The sequence below is a fragment of the Elephas maximus genome, chromosome X, assembly GCF_024166365.1.
Source record: "Elephas maximus indicus isolate mEleMax1 chromosome X, mEleMax1 primary haplotype, whole genome shotgun sequence".
NCBI lineage: Eukaryota > Metazoa > Chordata > Mammalia > Proboscidea > Elephantidae > Elephas > Elephas maximus.
This window is the reverse complement of record NC_064846.1, coordinates 137,711,710-137,726,713: the sequence shown is the minus strand read 5'-3', so window position 1 is coordinate 137,726,713 and position 15,004 is coordinate 137,711,710. Positions and strand designations below refer to the sequence as shown.

The 15,004-nt window shown below is 40.5% G+C and overlaps 1 protein-coding gene across 1 annotated transcript in view; it reads left to right on the top strand.

The window, feature by feature from the left end:
* Positions 1-9,372, top strand: part of XK (X-linked Kx blood group antigen, Kell and VPS13A binding protein) — a 52,603-nt gene extending 43,231 nt beyond the window's left edge. Inside the window, exon 3 of the mRNA XM_049872537.1 lies at positions 4,741-9,372. Within this exon, the coding sequence (XP_049728494.1) occupies positions 4,741-5,567 (827 nt within the window). The 3' untranslated portion in view covers positions 5,568-9,372. The remainder of the gene's footprint in view (positions 1-4,740) is intronic.
* Positions 9,373-15,004: the final 5,632 nt, after the last annotated feature.

Sequence of the window (15,004 nt, the reverse complement as noted above, 5' to 3'; positions counted from 1 at the left end):
GACTCATAGAGACCCTATGTACCACAGAACAAAACACTGCCTGGTCCTGCGCCATCCTCACAATCGTTATGCTTGAGCCCATTGTTGCAGCAACTGTGTCAGTCCATCTCGTTGAGGGTCTTTTTCTTTTCAGCAGACTTAGGCACATTCATACACTCAGGAAAAAAAAAAAGCAGGGAGGGAGCAGTTGAAGATTTAGAAGACAAAGATGATGACAGGTGATGGAGCAAGGTTCTTGAGAAGGAGGTAAGTGATGGAATGTGGTACAGGTGGAGAGCCAGGCTTTAGACAGTAAGAAAGACACTTTGTTTACTGAGTTGAGAGGAAAAGAGGTAAGAATCACTGTCCCTCTGAAATCTGGTTAAAATTCCAGTTTCCAGAAGTTTACTGGGCTTACTTCCTCTAGTTTCCCTCTGCCACTGCAGTCCATATCAGGCTGCTGCAGGTCCCCCTTGAAGTCATTCACTAATTTTTATGAAAAATCTGTTTCACTCAAGCATTTTGTGAGTCCAGTCACTTTAGTAATGTTGGGTAAAGGACTTAGTTTTAACCTAAGTAAGGTGGCCTTTGTCCTTGGCTCTGTAGAAATGACCCTTGGAATAATTGGGGTACGTTGGTCAGGGACTTTCAAGCTGTACCTGAGAATTTGTGCTGGCAAGTAGGATCTGGCCAGACCAGAAAAGACTCACCTGAGAGGCTGACATCAGCTAGCCTCAGGACGCATGAGTTAGCTTGTCATGTAGGCCTGACCTATGAAATCCCAGAATGCTAAGGCTTAGAGAGCTTCCTAGATGGCAAGAACATCTGTTCTCGGGAACATAGCATGTCCTTTGGGATATGGAAGTTTTGTGGTTCGTAACCCTACCAAACCTTGCCCTATGTATTTCTTCATTTGTATCCTTTTTGGTTATAATAAACCTGTAGTCATAAATATGGTATATTCTCTGTGAATTCTGTGAGTCCTTTCAGTGAATTATTGAACCCAAAGGGGCAGTGGGAGCCAGGAGGTCAAAAAGTAAGGGTGTTGTCCCTCCAGCCAAAGAGTGAACAGGCCCATGGAACAAAGCAAGACTGGAGGGGCGCACCAGCCCTGAGGCGGGGTCTGGAGGGCAGGAGGGAACAGGGAAGCTGGTAATAGGAACCCAGGGTTGAGAAGGCAGAGTGTTGACATGTCGTGGGGTTGTTCACCAATGTCATACAACAATGTGTGTACTGACTGTTTGATGAGAAACTAGTTTCTTCGGTAAACCTTCATCTAAAGTTCAATAAAATAAATAAATAAATATAGGGCACCTATAAAAAAAAAAAAAGTAAGGGTGCTGTGCGGACTCCTCAGCTTGCAGCTGGCATCCTGAAGGAGTAGTGGGAAACCAGCTCCAGATTGGTGGCCACAGGCCAGAAGGTTGGGGTGTCATGCAGATTTCCCAAACTTGAGGCTGGTGTCTGCCTATTTGGCAGTCTGAAGGATGGTATTCTTTTAACTTGTGAGCTCAGACCTAGCTCTGGGTGGCTAGGGTCAGAGAGAGAGTGCCATGGAGGAGGCTGGCAACAAGGATACAGAAGTGGGAATGTGAGGACCGGATCAATCTCCACATTATGGGGGTTGGATTCATGTTGATTCTTACTGTGCAACTAAAGATCTGAGGTATATAGAGGGTAGTTGCATTACAGAGAACAACCTTCTACCCTCCTCCATCTTGAGGGCAGCCTCCCTTACCACTCCAAAGCAATAGAGAAATTGTTCCCTTTGTCTTACAGATAGAATTCCCTTTCTAGGAGGAATCCTGGGAAATAAAATGTTCTCTGTGACTTTGCATAAAGATTATGCTTATAGTGTCAAGTCAGGAAATGAGCAAATTTATGCTTAATGGTAACTATTTTCTCTGTGAAGTAGGGAGAGAGTTTTTTGTTTGGAAAGAGTTCATTTGGCTGGATTTGTGCAGGAGAAGGCTTTTAGAGTGTGGCAAGGGTTTGGAATATTGCTAAAACCTTTAAGCTTTGCCTAAAGTGATGTCTTGCCTTCTAAAAAAATAATAAAAACAGCACCCCGCCACACACACACCTAGGAATTGAGAATAGGGTTAGTAGTGAACGTTAGACTTCTATGAAAAAAAAAAAGTGCCTCTTAAATGGGTGGGACTGCCAACTGATCCCCTTCGTATTGACTTTGGGAGGATAAGGTTAGGAGATTGTGTCAAGCAACTTTCCTCCATATAAATCAGAATAAGTGAGTATCTGCATGAGCATCAGCCTAGTCATTCATTATATAACAGCTTAATCCTAGAGGGAAAAATGTACATGCCGAGAATTTTGTAAAAGCTTCTTGTCCTCCAAATGTATCTCCCTTTCTGGCACCCTTTCTATCTGTGACATTATGCAGTGAGCACCCAATGTAGAAGTGATGATTGAAGTCAGTGATTTCTAGATAATTTCTCTGTACTCCCTGAAGACTTCAGCAGTTGATTGCTACTAAGCACCAATTGACTAATTCTCTTGATAGAGAAAAAAGATGTAATTTGGAAATAACTGACCTAACAAGAGAAAAATGGCTAGATGTTTAAAAAATTATTTGGGTCCTTGTATTGTGAAAAGAAATAAATAATTTGGAGTTAAAATACCATAAATATAACAATATAAATAGTGCATGTGCATGAATATATAATTGTGTATTTTAATTCTTTATGCTTAGTGTATCTTCTGCACTTAAAGTTTCTTATAGTGGAGAAAACATAAGGGCTAAAAAAGATTGACTACTGTATCCTTTCAGTATAGAAATTTGTGACCACAAATATAAAAATATATCCCTAATATGTATTGCTTTAAAATGTTCTGGTAAATTAACATCTCAGAAAAAAAAAAAGAAATCAGTCCAATTACTTTTCATTCTACTCCTGTGATGGTGCTTTTTTTTTTTTATCTTAAATTTGATTAGTAGATGCCAGTCTTTGTAGTGAATGATGTCATTTAAATCAGCACCAAAAGGGTATGCGAAAACTTGATGCTTTGAGTAAAACTGAGCTTCTCCCAGGCAAATAAATACCAAAGCTTCAGAGTTTTTGTGACCATGAAATGTAGATGTTTTTCCATTGTTTCAGAACTTAAATAAGAAAAAAATCATTTTATTCCCATATATTTAACATTATACATTTAGGTAGAGAAAACTATGTTACAAGGATGATGTTACACAGACATTGCATTTTAAGAAGTAGACATGGAAGGCATTATCATCCCAATTTTATGTGTGAGGAAACAGCCCAGAGAGGTTGTAATTTTCCCAGTGTAAGCTAGTGAGATAAGAGTAGAACCTGAGGTAGGCTCTTGGTTCTCAGCTCAAAACCTTGCCTCCCTTACCTCCTTGCTCCAATATTTGAAGTTGCTGGAACCCTGTATTAAGTGATACTTCCTTTTTATCACACAGTCTGTGCTCATGGATTGGTAGTACATTTCTTACATATTAGAATTCAAGACTAGCAATGTTGTGGTCTTGAACATGGTGCCATGCTTCATTTAAATGAACCACATCTTGTCCCTGCAAACTGCTCCTTCTTATAAACTGGAAAAACTCATTATCCATAAGTCATTTTAAGAAATAAACAGCTAGAATTGAGACTTCTTGAGACATTAAGGCCTTTCAGCCCAAGACATATTGACTCTCAGTAACAGTAGCGTTCTTATTTCATCAGCTCTGTGCAGAATTTAAGAATACAACAGAAGAGTAAGGAAAGTGAACATTCTGTAGTCAACATATAAGTAACAAAAGTTCTGCAGATAGAGAGGAGCTCACTAGGCAATTTGTTACTGAGTCCCATCTGTTAAGGTACCTATTATTACTGTATGTGTTGAGGGGCATCAAGAAGAAATATCAGACACGGTCTTGGCTCCCCAGGAGCTTATCAGCCGATTGAGGAAACAAAGCATACCATGTGAAGGACTCTACATAGTCAGACAGATTGAGATCTGATCAGGAAGTTGTCTTAGTTTAAGTTGCTCCTGAAGCATACCATGAGACAAGAATTTGAGGACATGTAGTTATTTTGGGAGGTGAAGGGAACACCAACGTGAGAGAAGGGAAGTGAAGCAGGGAAAAGAAGGCAGCTAATAAAGGTTACATTATTAAGACAACTTTGTTGTTGTTACCTGATGTCAAGTTGATTCCAACTCATGACAATCCCACTTGTGCAGAGTATAACTGCTTCATAGGGTTTCTAAGGTTGTGACCTTTTGTAAGCAGATCACCAGGCCTGCCTTCCAAGGTGCCTCTGGGTAGGTTGGAACTGCCAGTCTTTTGGCTTGTAGTCAGACGCTTAACCATTTGTCCCACCCAGGGACTCCTTAAGACAGCTATCACATAGAAATTAATCTATCACATAGAAATTAATCATATGAGGAAACACTGGGAAGTGGTATAGAACACATACCTTGGAGTTATTCTACCCAAGAGGTGGGGGAACTAAGGTAGTTATACTACAGCTTTCATCAGTCATTATTTGAGGGCTGTCCCAGGGGTATTAATTCCCCAGTACTTCAGCCTACCGGGCACCTGGGCAAAGCAGCCTTCCACAGTTCTAGAAAAATCCCTCAGGCACACAGTGATGCATATACTGACAGCTGAAAGTCAGCTCGTGCACATAAAACAAAAGGGTCCAAGGAATATGGGCAGAGAGCTGACAGCATGACTGCCACAATAAGATTCTTGGTGGAGGCGAGACTTGAAAGTGCTCTTTTTTCTTTTCTCTCCAGGCCTCTTCATGACTCTGTCCCTGTTGTCCATTGTGTATGGAGCCTTGCGCTGTAACATCCTAGCCATCAAGATCAAGTATGATGAATACGAGGTCAAAGTGAAGCCTCTCGCCTACGTCTGCATCTTCCTCTGGAGGAGCTTTGAGATTGCCACTCGAGTTGTGGTCCTGGTACTCTTTACCTCTGTTCTGAAGACCTGGGTGGTGGCCGATGTATTTGTCAACTTCTTGAGCTTCTTCTTGTACCCCTGGGTCCTCTTCTGGTGCAGTGGCTCCCCGTTCCCTGAGAACATCGAGAAAGCACTTAGTCGGGTGGGCACCACCATCGTGCTATGCTTCCTTACCTTGCTGTATGCTGGCATCAACATGTTCTGCTGGTCGGCTGTGCAGCTGAAAATCAACAGCCCAGACCTCATTAGCAAGTCCCAGAACTGGTACCGGCTGCTGGTGTACTACATGTTGCGATTCATTGAGAATGCCTTCCTCCTCCTCATGTGGTACCTTCACAAGACCGACATCTACATGTATGTGTGTGCACCTCTCTTGATTCTGCAGCTGCTCATTGGGTACTGTACAGCCATTCTCTTCATGCTTGTGTTCTATCAGTTCTTCCACCCTTGCAAAAAGCTCTTTTCCACCAGTGTTTCTGAAGGCTTTCGGGCATGGTTTAAGTGTGTCTTCTGTGCCTGCAGGCATCAGAGATCCTGCCAGTTAGCAGGAAAGACAGACCAAAGGTCATCCGAAGACAGAGATGAGACACCTTCTAGCAGTAAAATCAGTTCTGTGCCCAGCCAGATCTTGAACACCGACGAGTTCTGCTCTGTTTAACAGGACCTGGGGTCTCCTGGGATACAGGCGTCTTGTTTTCTGGCTTGATCCCTGTTCTTCATAGAAGCAGTGAGCTCTGCATAGATAACAAAGCAGGAAGCTAGTTCTTAACTCTCATGGGCCTGTGGGCTTCTCTCCTTTATAGAGCTCTTGGGTGCGTGGAAACCACAAAGAGAAGCCAAGAAAACCTCTGTGTGTTGGAGGAAGCTGGCCAAAGCACCACAATTCACAAGTGACCATGTTTTTCCAGGCATTACTGGCCTTTTCACTGACAAGGTACCATAGACTGTTGTCACACTGCAGAACATTAACCCATGAAATCTGAATTGGACTGGTTCGATCCATCAGGTCGGATGAGGAGAGGCGCTTTCTTGTTTTCAAGTCTTCTGGACTGCAGACCTGCGTAGCCTGATGATTTATTATCCTGAGCATAGTTTTTGCCCAAGAGCTCTCCTGCTGATCAGAGAAGGTTACTGGGGTTTTGCCATCAGCAACATCATTTCTGTTGGAGTTTAACAGGAGGGCTGTTCAAGTTTTTATTTATTTATTTTTTAATGGACAGATGCCCCATTTTCATTTCATCAGGCCCTTTTGTATATAAACAGCTATAACCACCTTGGCATGCCATCTCTGAGTTCCAGTTGATTAAAGAGCCTAGATTTGGAGATTTTATTCCCAAGGATCCATCAATGCAAAACTGAATTCTAAATTTGGTTATGAAAGTGGTGGGATTTTAGGCAAGTTATATTCCTTAGATATGCTGAAGAAATTCTAGATCAGGAGTGTCTTAGTCATCTAGTGCTGCTATAACAGAAATACCACAAGTGGATGGCTTTAACAAAGAGTTTATATCCTCGCAGTAAAAAAAAAAAAACAAAAAACATTGCCGTCAAGTCCATTCCGATTCATAGCAACCCTATAAGGGCTAAAAGTCCAAATTCAGGGTGTCGGCTCCAGGGGAAGGCTTTCTCTCTCTGTCAGCCTTCTCATCAATCTTCCCCCAGACTAGGAGCTTCTCTGCGCAGGACCCTGAGTCCAAAGGATGCGTTCTGCTCCTGGTGCTGCTTTCTTGGTGGTAGGAGGTCCCCCTTCTCTGTTCGCTTCCCTTCCCTTTTTATCACTTGAGCATTAAAAGGTGGTGCAGACCACACCCCAGGGAAACTCCCTTTACATTGGATCAAGAATATGACCCAGGTAAGGGTGGTGTTACGATCCCACCCTAACCCTCTTTAACATAAAATTACAATCACAGAATTGAGGACAACCACACAGTACTGGAAATCATGGCCTAACCAAGTTGACACATATTTGGGCGGCGGCGGGGGGGGGCATGATTCAATCCATGACGAGGAGGGTTGTTAAAACATCATAATTATGGAAACTTCTCAAAGAGTTCTTACCATCTCAGGATGGTTGAAGATATGAATCTCCTAGAAGGTAGATTTAAACCTTCTCAAGGTTTCAAGGTTCAAGCCTGTCCTACAATTCTGGGAAATTTCTGGTAGAATTTTCTAGGATTTGTCTTCTTAAAAAAGAAAAGAAAAGAAAGCTCACAGTCTTCACTGCCCCCTTCCTTGCCTGCCAGGAATGTTTTAGAAAAGTTACCTTGTTTAACTTAAAAATTTCTAGAAAACCCCACAGAAATCTCTCACCTAGTGCACATACATAGGGCATTTTGATTTTCATTATTTGAGAGATTGACTTCAGAAACTTTTAAATTATAAAAAGAGATGAAATGATCAGAAGATTTTTGTCTTTCATTGAATGCATTTTCATTTGACATAACAGTGAATTCATTTGGACAAGATCTCCAATTTTATTCTCTTACACCCTCATATCCTCTGTAATTTCTCCTTTAATCTGGTACTTTATTTGTTTCACAAAAAGGGATTTGTACGATATCCTCAATTGTTTTGGAAAAATGCCTGGATGTAGGGCCATCATTTCTACCATTAAAACGGTGACAGTGAAATGCCTAGAAACAGGTTAAGATCATACTGATTTAGGATAAGGATTAGAGGAAAATCTGAGCACCTACTTATGGACTCTATTTTTACCAGGATGAATAGGGATCCACTTCTCTGACTCTATTAAAGTACAAAACATTTATCTGGCCATCTCACTTCTGCTAATTCTTAAAAAATTCCTGTTGGTGTTGAATTTATAAGTAATTTCATACACAACCAAAACAAAACACAATTTGACGATCAATTCCCAGTACATTCAGAGATCAATGAAACAGTAACTATTCTTTAACAGGGCATACATATTGCGTAATATTTTTATACAATCCCATAAAAATATATCTGTAAGCTCCTAAACCGCAGAGCCTCCATTTTATTTTTATGAGTTATTTTTTTTCTCTTTTGAAATTCTCTTGGTTTAATTGATATTTGTGGTTTAATTTTATGGGGACATCTAGGCAGCAGATAATTTTTTTTTAATTTTTTAACCAAATAAGAATAAAACTACAAATCATCTATGTTCTCCCTGTTAGAACATGATCTGTCACTTGCCCTATTTTAATAGGCCTAAATTAAGTAGTGAACCTACATAATCAAAAGGATACTTCATACAACATACACTCCCAATGTAGACATATATATATGTATGTATGTATATTCACATATGTGCATAGATATGCGCTTGTAATACATAAAAGCACCCTTGAAAATACGTAACGACTGTGAGTAAAATAAAGCTAAGATGTTGAATCATATTTTTGTGGTTATTTCCTAATTAGCAAAAGGGCTTGATGATGATTAAGAGAGTATAAGGCCATTCCTAAGCCATCTCAAGTATTTCTTTACATCAAACCAGTTAGCTGTGTTCATTGACACCAAGTATTTTCAAGCTGTTTTGTGAGAAAGACATCCTTGAAGCTTTACAGTGGCCTCAGGTCATGCAGCGGGTGTAAGGAATGGGAGCAGCTACCAGCTGGTCACTGACCAGGTTGAATATTGCAGATCAATCAAGGTTGATGGCCTAAGGACTCCTAATCACTGAACTTTCTGGCCCAATCCATCCAGTGCTCTCATAGCCAGTCTTTCATAGGACGGGTTAAAAATGGTAGCTTGATGGCAATGGTTTTTTTTTTTTTTTTTTTGAGCAGGAGTTGTGGTCAGAATTACACAGGCAGAAGGACAGTTGTACATCCCAGACTTGGTTTGGAAGACTAGCTCAAGAACCATTACAAAATCTGAACCCCCAAATAACATTTTTAATTACTTTAATGTAGAAGACAGGTAATCATCTTGAGCAGCCCCAAACCAAACTAACAGTGATGGTCTGTAAGATTCCCAAAGCCCAACTTACACATGTATAAGGACAGAAAGGTTTGGTGATTAAATTGGACATTTTCTCAATTTTAAGTATTGATATACAGATACTCCAGCTTTGGAGAAATGTAGTCTCATTCCCTTTGGAAGAAAGAAATTACTACTTTTTTCCTGTCAAAAGCCATGGTGAACTGAGCATTTTTGTTTTAAAAGTATATTATTGTTGTTGTGTGCTGTCGAATCAATTCCAACTCAGAGTGACCCTGCTAGGACAATAAAACTGCCCCATAAGGTTCCCTAGGCTATAAATCTTTACGGGAGCAGATTGCCAGATCTTTTCTCCCAGGGCAGTTGGTGGATTTGAACCAACAACCTTTCAGTTAGCAGCCGAGCGCTTTAACCATTGCACCACCAGGTCTCCTTAAAAGTATACTATACTTCTCAAATAGCAAACTCAGAGTTCAGACAGCAGAGCTGGGTTGTCCTAAAACAAACCAGCAAATTCCCTCACATGTTGGAAGTTAAAATGTGTATTTCAGTTACAATACCAGTTTTGAAAAATCTCAGTGCTTCGTCTAATTAATTACATGCTCAAACTTGTCATGACAGCTGTGCCACCTGAATTGCTATCACTTGGCTGGATGGGGGTGAAGTATTTCCTCAAAATATATTGAAATAAAACCATGAAGTTTTTTAGACTTTCTTCATTGCTGAAGAAGACAGCCCACTATAGAGATTGGCATCTCCCTGCCCAACCCTACAAGTTACTTAAATGGCTCTATGCCTCAGTTTCCTCATCCACCAAATTTGGATGATATACTTGTCCAACCTACCTCACAAGGTTTTTGGAAAGATCAAATTAAATAATTGGTGTGAAAGTGCTTGATAATATTTTTAAAGTACCATGCTTATTTAAGGAGTTATTATAGTTCTTCAGATTCATAAGCAGGTTATTATTTTTTTATTGTTATAAAAGAAACAAGTAGTGTCATCCACATGAGTGTCTTTAGTGGATAAGTGGGCCTTTGGCCTTATGGAAGGGCAGAAGTAAATGGGGTTTATTCTTGGAGAAAACTCTGCGCTAGCCCATTCTCTTACCACCAGTTATTTACAAAAATTAGTAGCCAAACACTTGGTCCCTGAAGGAAAAATATCCACTGAAATTTGAGAAAGGGCTTCTGATGGCAAATGAGTGTATCATTTTTGTGTTGTCTTTCATAAAGTACACAGCAGCACCTATTGATAATTGTGCTTTACAACTTGAATGCCTAATAAATACTGCTAGACTTTCATTAAATGTAGTTTTAAACTTTTCAGCCTTGTAAATGGGAAAATAAAAGTTGCAACTGATTGTCAAATGCAGCATTTCCTTGGAAACCACCTTAGGATATTAGTGCTATGGTTATGAGTATATGTGCCTGCACTTCTTCACAGCCAGTAAATTGTGAATGTGAGCTTTTACTGGCTGTTTCTCTGCAGTCATTGTCTCTAATAAATATTGTTTATGTTTCTTCATATGATAAATTGTTTGTTTTTTCAACTTCTCCTTGCTTTTCATTTTTTATACAGCCCTCACATGGCTTTTTGACCTCAGGGATAATTCTAAAAACAAAGTTGAAAATAGTTTCACTGTGGTTAATTATGGCTTAGTAAACTCACCTGGAAATTCCTTCTGTAGAATGAAAAATCTTGAGAGTGCTAGGATTCTGCCCTGCAAGACACCAATAGCTCATGGAACCTCCTCCAGTTTGTTTGTTTAATAAGCATTTATTCCGCTCATTAAAGCACTGCTCAGTACTGAAATTCTGTCCAGATGCTTGTCAAATACCATGTGTGATACAAAGAAGAGAGATACAACTCTTCTACACAAACATAAATGTTATACCGATTCAGAAATACGAAACACCAAAGGCGTAACTTGATACTAATATAAACAAATAATCGAATGTAAAGTCTGTTCATGGTGAAAAAAAAAAGTTATTAAAGACATTATTTCAGGGCACGTGATGGGCAGTTTCAATAAATCCTTTTCTTCTGAAGGTGGCCTTCCAATTTGCAAAGACTTAGCTATATAATGAGACTTTGACAGAGATCTCTTGATGTTAAATCGACCCCTTGAGAAAACTGAATGTCTGCAACTTATAGTATTCTAGTAGGTCAATCTAAAATAACTTCATCTGATATTTATAACTTTCTTTTGAAATGATTTCAAACTAATAGAAGAGCCATAAGAATAGTTCAAGGAATTCCTTTATGTCCTTCACCCAGATTCACCTGTTATTACTATTTTGTCATGTTTGTGTTATTCTCTCCTTCTCCCTCTCTTATGAACCATTTGAGATTAACCTGCAGACATTACATCTTTATACTCCTAAATACTTCAGTGTGTGTTTCCTAAGAATGAAGGCATTCTCTTACATAACAATAGTACAATGATCAAATTTAGGAAATTTAACATTGATACACTACTATTATTAATGTAAAATCCATATTCCATGTCAACAATTGTGCCAGTCACTACATTTGTTTTCACAAAGCTTCCTCCAACTATGTTAATCTACTGTGTTCTATTTAACACTATTTAAAAATAAGTTCTAACTTCTCTATGAATGCTGGGAAAACTACAGAAGACTGTAAAGTTATTTGAAGAAACCACATACATGTTATCAGTACTGACTAACGGCTTAAAATCATACGTTTGAAATGCTTATTGACAGACAATAGGTAGTTCTTTTCCATGGATATCCATTTTAGGCTTCCAATATTTGTTGTTTTTTATTAAAGAGACCCAGTGGTGAAAGCGTTAAGCTCCTGGCTGCTAACCAAAAGGTTGGCGGTTCGAACCCACCTAGTGGCTCCATGCTAGAAAGACCTGTAGGTCTGCTCCATGAAGATTATAGCCTAGAAATCCTAAGGAGCAGTTCTTCTCTGTCACATGATGTCACCATGAGTCAAAAATCAATAGCACCTAACAACAACATGTGAGCCTATAGTTTACCCCCTGTCCCCATGATGGCTCTGTTTTATAGTGCCTGGGACCAAGCTTGTAAAGATTAGGAAGGGGACAAGGAAGTAGATATGATTCTACTATGACCATACTTATCTGGGTGCCCCCCTCCCAGCAGACTATATATTCTGTGAACATCTTTCCAACTAGGAAAGAGCTCAGAAAACTCAGCAAATTCATTGCAATTAAATGAATAACATTTTGAGTCTTTTTTCTGAGGGGACTTAATAGCAGCAGAGCTTTTATAGATCTGGAAATTCCTCACTCTCTCCGTTCACAGCACACCCTATCAGACTAGGCCCCTAACATGCTAAGAAGGTATGTCTGCTGCAGAGGCCCACTCTAGGGAATGCCTGCACTCCTCCTTGTCACCCTCTGTATGGTTGTTTCTCTGAACATTACTAGGCCAAGGAGGTCTGTAACAGTGTTGGTTTAAGCAGGTTTGGGAACCCACAGCATCTTCAGGGAGTGAACGGCAGGCAGTGTGTAGCAGCCTCTCTCTGCAGCAGATTACCAGAAAACTGCCCACCCAGACACTGCTGTGGTATATCCCCCCTGTGTGAGGGAGTTTCAGGGTTTTCCTCCTTCCAAGAAGGATAGATTTATCCTGACAGATTTTAAGTCTGCCCTAGGCTTTCCTTTCCTCCCTACCTCCCATCCTGAATTATTATCTCTCTGAATGCTGAGTTACTGATTGAAACCTAATTAGCCTGCTTCCTAGAGCCCTGGGAATACCATCCTCCATAGACATCTGCATTATGCATACTGGTTTAATTTCTTATCACTCTGCTTCCTATCTTCATTACCTAAACTCTATAGTTAATGAGTCAGGTTTTCTGGAGCCATAGCACTCAAGGGACAAAACAGGATTTAGAAATTCTATTTTGGAGTGTTCCTGCAAGACCATCCCCACTGCCACCCCAGTGGAAAGAATGGTTCCCTCGTGTCACTTTCTTCTAGCAAAATGACCTTCTTACATGGAGTGGCAGAATTTTCTAGAACAACAGTGTCTGACTGTAGGGCTCCAAAAATTGGAGCAGTATTACATTCCATTAACTAGAGATGTCTGCACACTAATTAGCAATGCTTGGCACACACTCATATAATTAATTTTCAAACCAATGGGGATGCTGTTGTGTGTGATAAAACAGTACTTGGACTGGAAGTATGACTGTATTCAAAGTAACTTTGTCATCACCACCCCCCCACCCCATGAACAAGCATTAAAAATTAAGCCACCTACATGATACTGCAAAAACTCAACTGCAAAAAGTCAAATAATCCAATTAAAAAATGGGCAAAAGATATGAATAAACACTTCACTAAAGAAGACATTCAGGCAGCTAACAGATATATGAGGAAATGTTCACGATCATTAGCCATTAGACAAATGCAGATCAAAACTACCATGAGATTTCATCTCACTCCAACAAGGCTGGCATTAATCCAAAAAACACAAAATAATAAATGTTGGAGAGGCTGTGGAGAGATTGGAACACTTATACACTGCTGGTGGGAATGAATGGTACAACCACTTTGGAAATCGATTTGGTGCTTCCTTAAAAAGCTAGAAATAGAACTACCATACGGTCCAGCAATCCCATTCTTTGGAATATATCCTAGAGAAATAAGAGCCTTTACACCAACAGATATATGCACACCCATGTTTTTGCAGCACTGTTTACAATAGCAAAAAGATGGAAGCAACCAAGGTGCCCATCAACGGATGAATGGATAAATAAATTATGGTATATTCACACAATGGAATACTATGCATCGATAAAGAACAGTGAGGAATCTGTGAAACATTTCCTAACATGGAGGAACCTGGAAGGCATTATGCTGAGTGAAATTAGTCAGTTGCAAAAGGACAAATATTGCATAAGACCGCTATTATAAGAACTTGAAAATAGTTTAAACTGAGAAGAAAACATTCTTTTGTGGTTACGAGACGGGGGAGGGAGGGAGGGAAGGTGGGAGAGGGACATTCACTACTTAGATAGTAGATAAGAACTACTTTAGGCGAAGGGAAAAACAGCACACAATATAGGGGAGGTCAGCACAATTGGACTAAACCAAAAGCAGTTTCCTGAATAAACTGAATGCTTCGAAGGCCAGCATAGCAGGGGCAGGGGTCTGGGGACCATGGTTTCAGGGGACATCTAAGTCAATTGGCATTATCAAATCTATTAAGAAAACATTCTGCATCCCACTTTGAAGAGTGGCATCTGGGGTCTTATTGCTAGCAAGCAGCCATCTAAGATGCATCAATTGGTCTCAACCCATCTGGATCAAAGGAGAATGAAGAATGCCGAGGACACAAGGTGATTACGAGCCCAAGAGACAGAAAGGGCTACATGAACCAGTGAGAACATCATCCTGAGACCAAAAGAACTAGATGGTGCCCGGCTACAACCTATGACTGCCCTGACAGGGAACACAACAGAGAACCCCTGAGGGAGCAAGAGAGCAGTGGGATGCAGACCCCAAATTCTCATAAGACCAGACTCAATGGTCTGACTGAGACTGGAGGGACCCCGGTGGTCATGGCCTCCAGGCCTTTTGATGCCCCAGGACAGGAATCATTCCCGAAGCCAACTCTTCCGACATGGATTGGACTGGATAATGGGTTGGAGAGGGATGCTGGTGAGGAGTGAGCTTCTTGGATCAGGTGGACACTTGAGAGTATGTTGGCATCTCCTGCCTGGAGGGGAAATGAGAGGGCCGAGGGGGTTAGAAGCTGGCGAAATGGACACAAAAAGAAAGAGTGGAGGGAGAGAGCGGGCTGTCTCATTATAGGGGGAGAGTAATTGGGAGTGTGTAGCAAGGTGTATATGGGTTTTTGTGTGAGAGACTGACTTGATTTGTAAAGTTTTGCTTGAAGCACAATAAAAATTATTAAAAAAAACATTCTGCATCCCACTTTGAAGAGTGGCATCTGGGGTCTTAAACGTTAGCAAGCAGCAATCTAAGATGCATCAATAGGTCTCAACCCACCTGGATCAAAGGAGAATGAAGAACACCGAGGACACAAGGCCATTACGAGCCCAAGGGACAGACAGGGCCACATGAACCAGAGTCTACATCATCCTGAGACCAGAAGAACTAGATGGTGCCTGGCTACAACTGATGACTGCCCTGACAGGGAACAC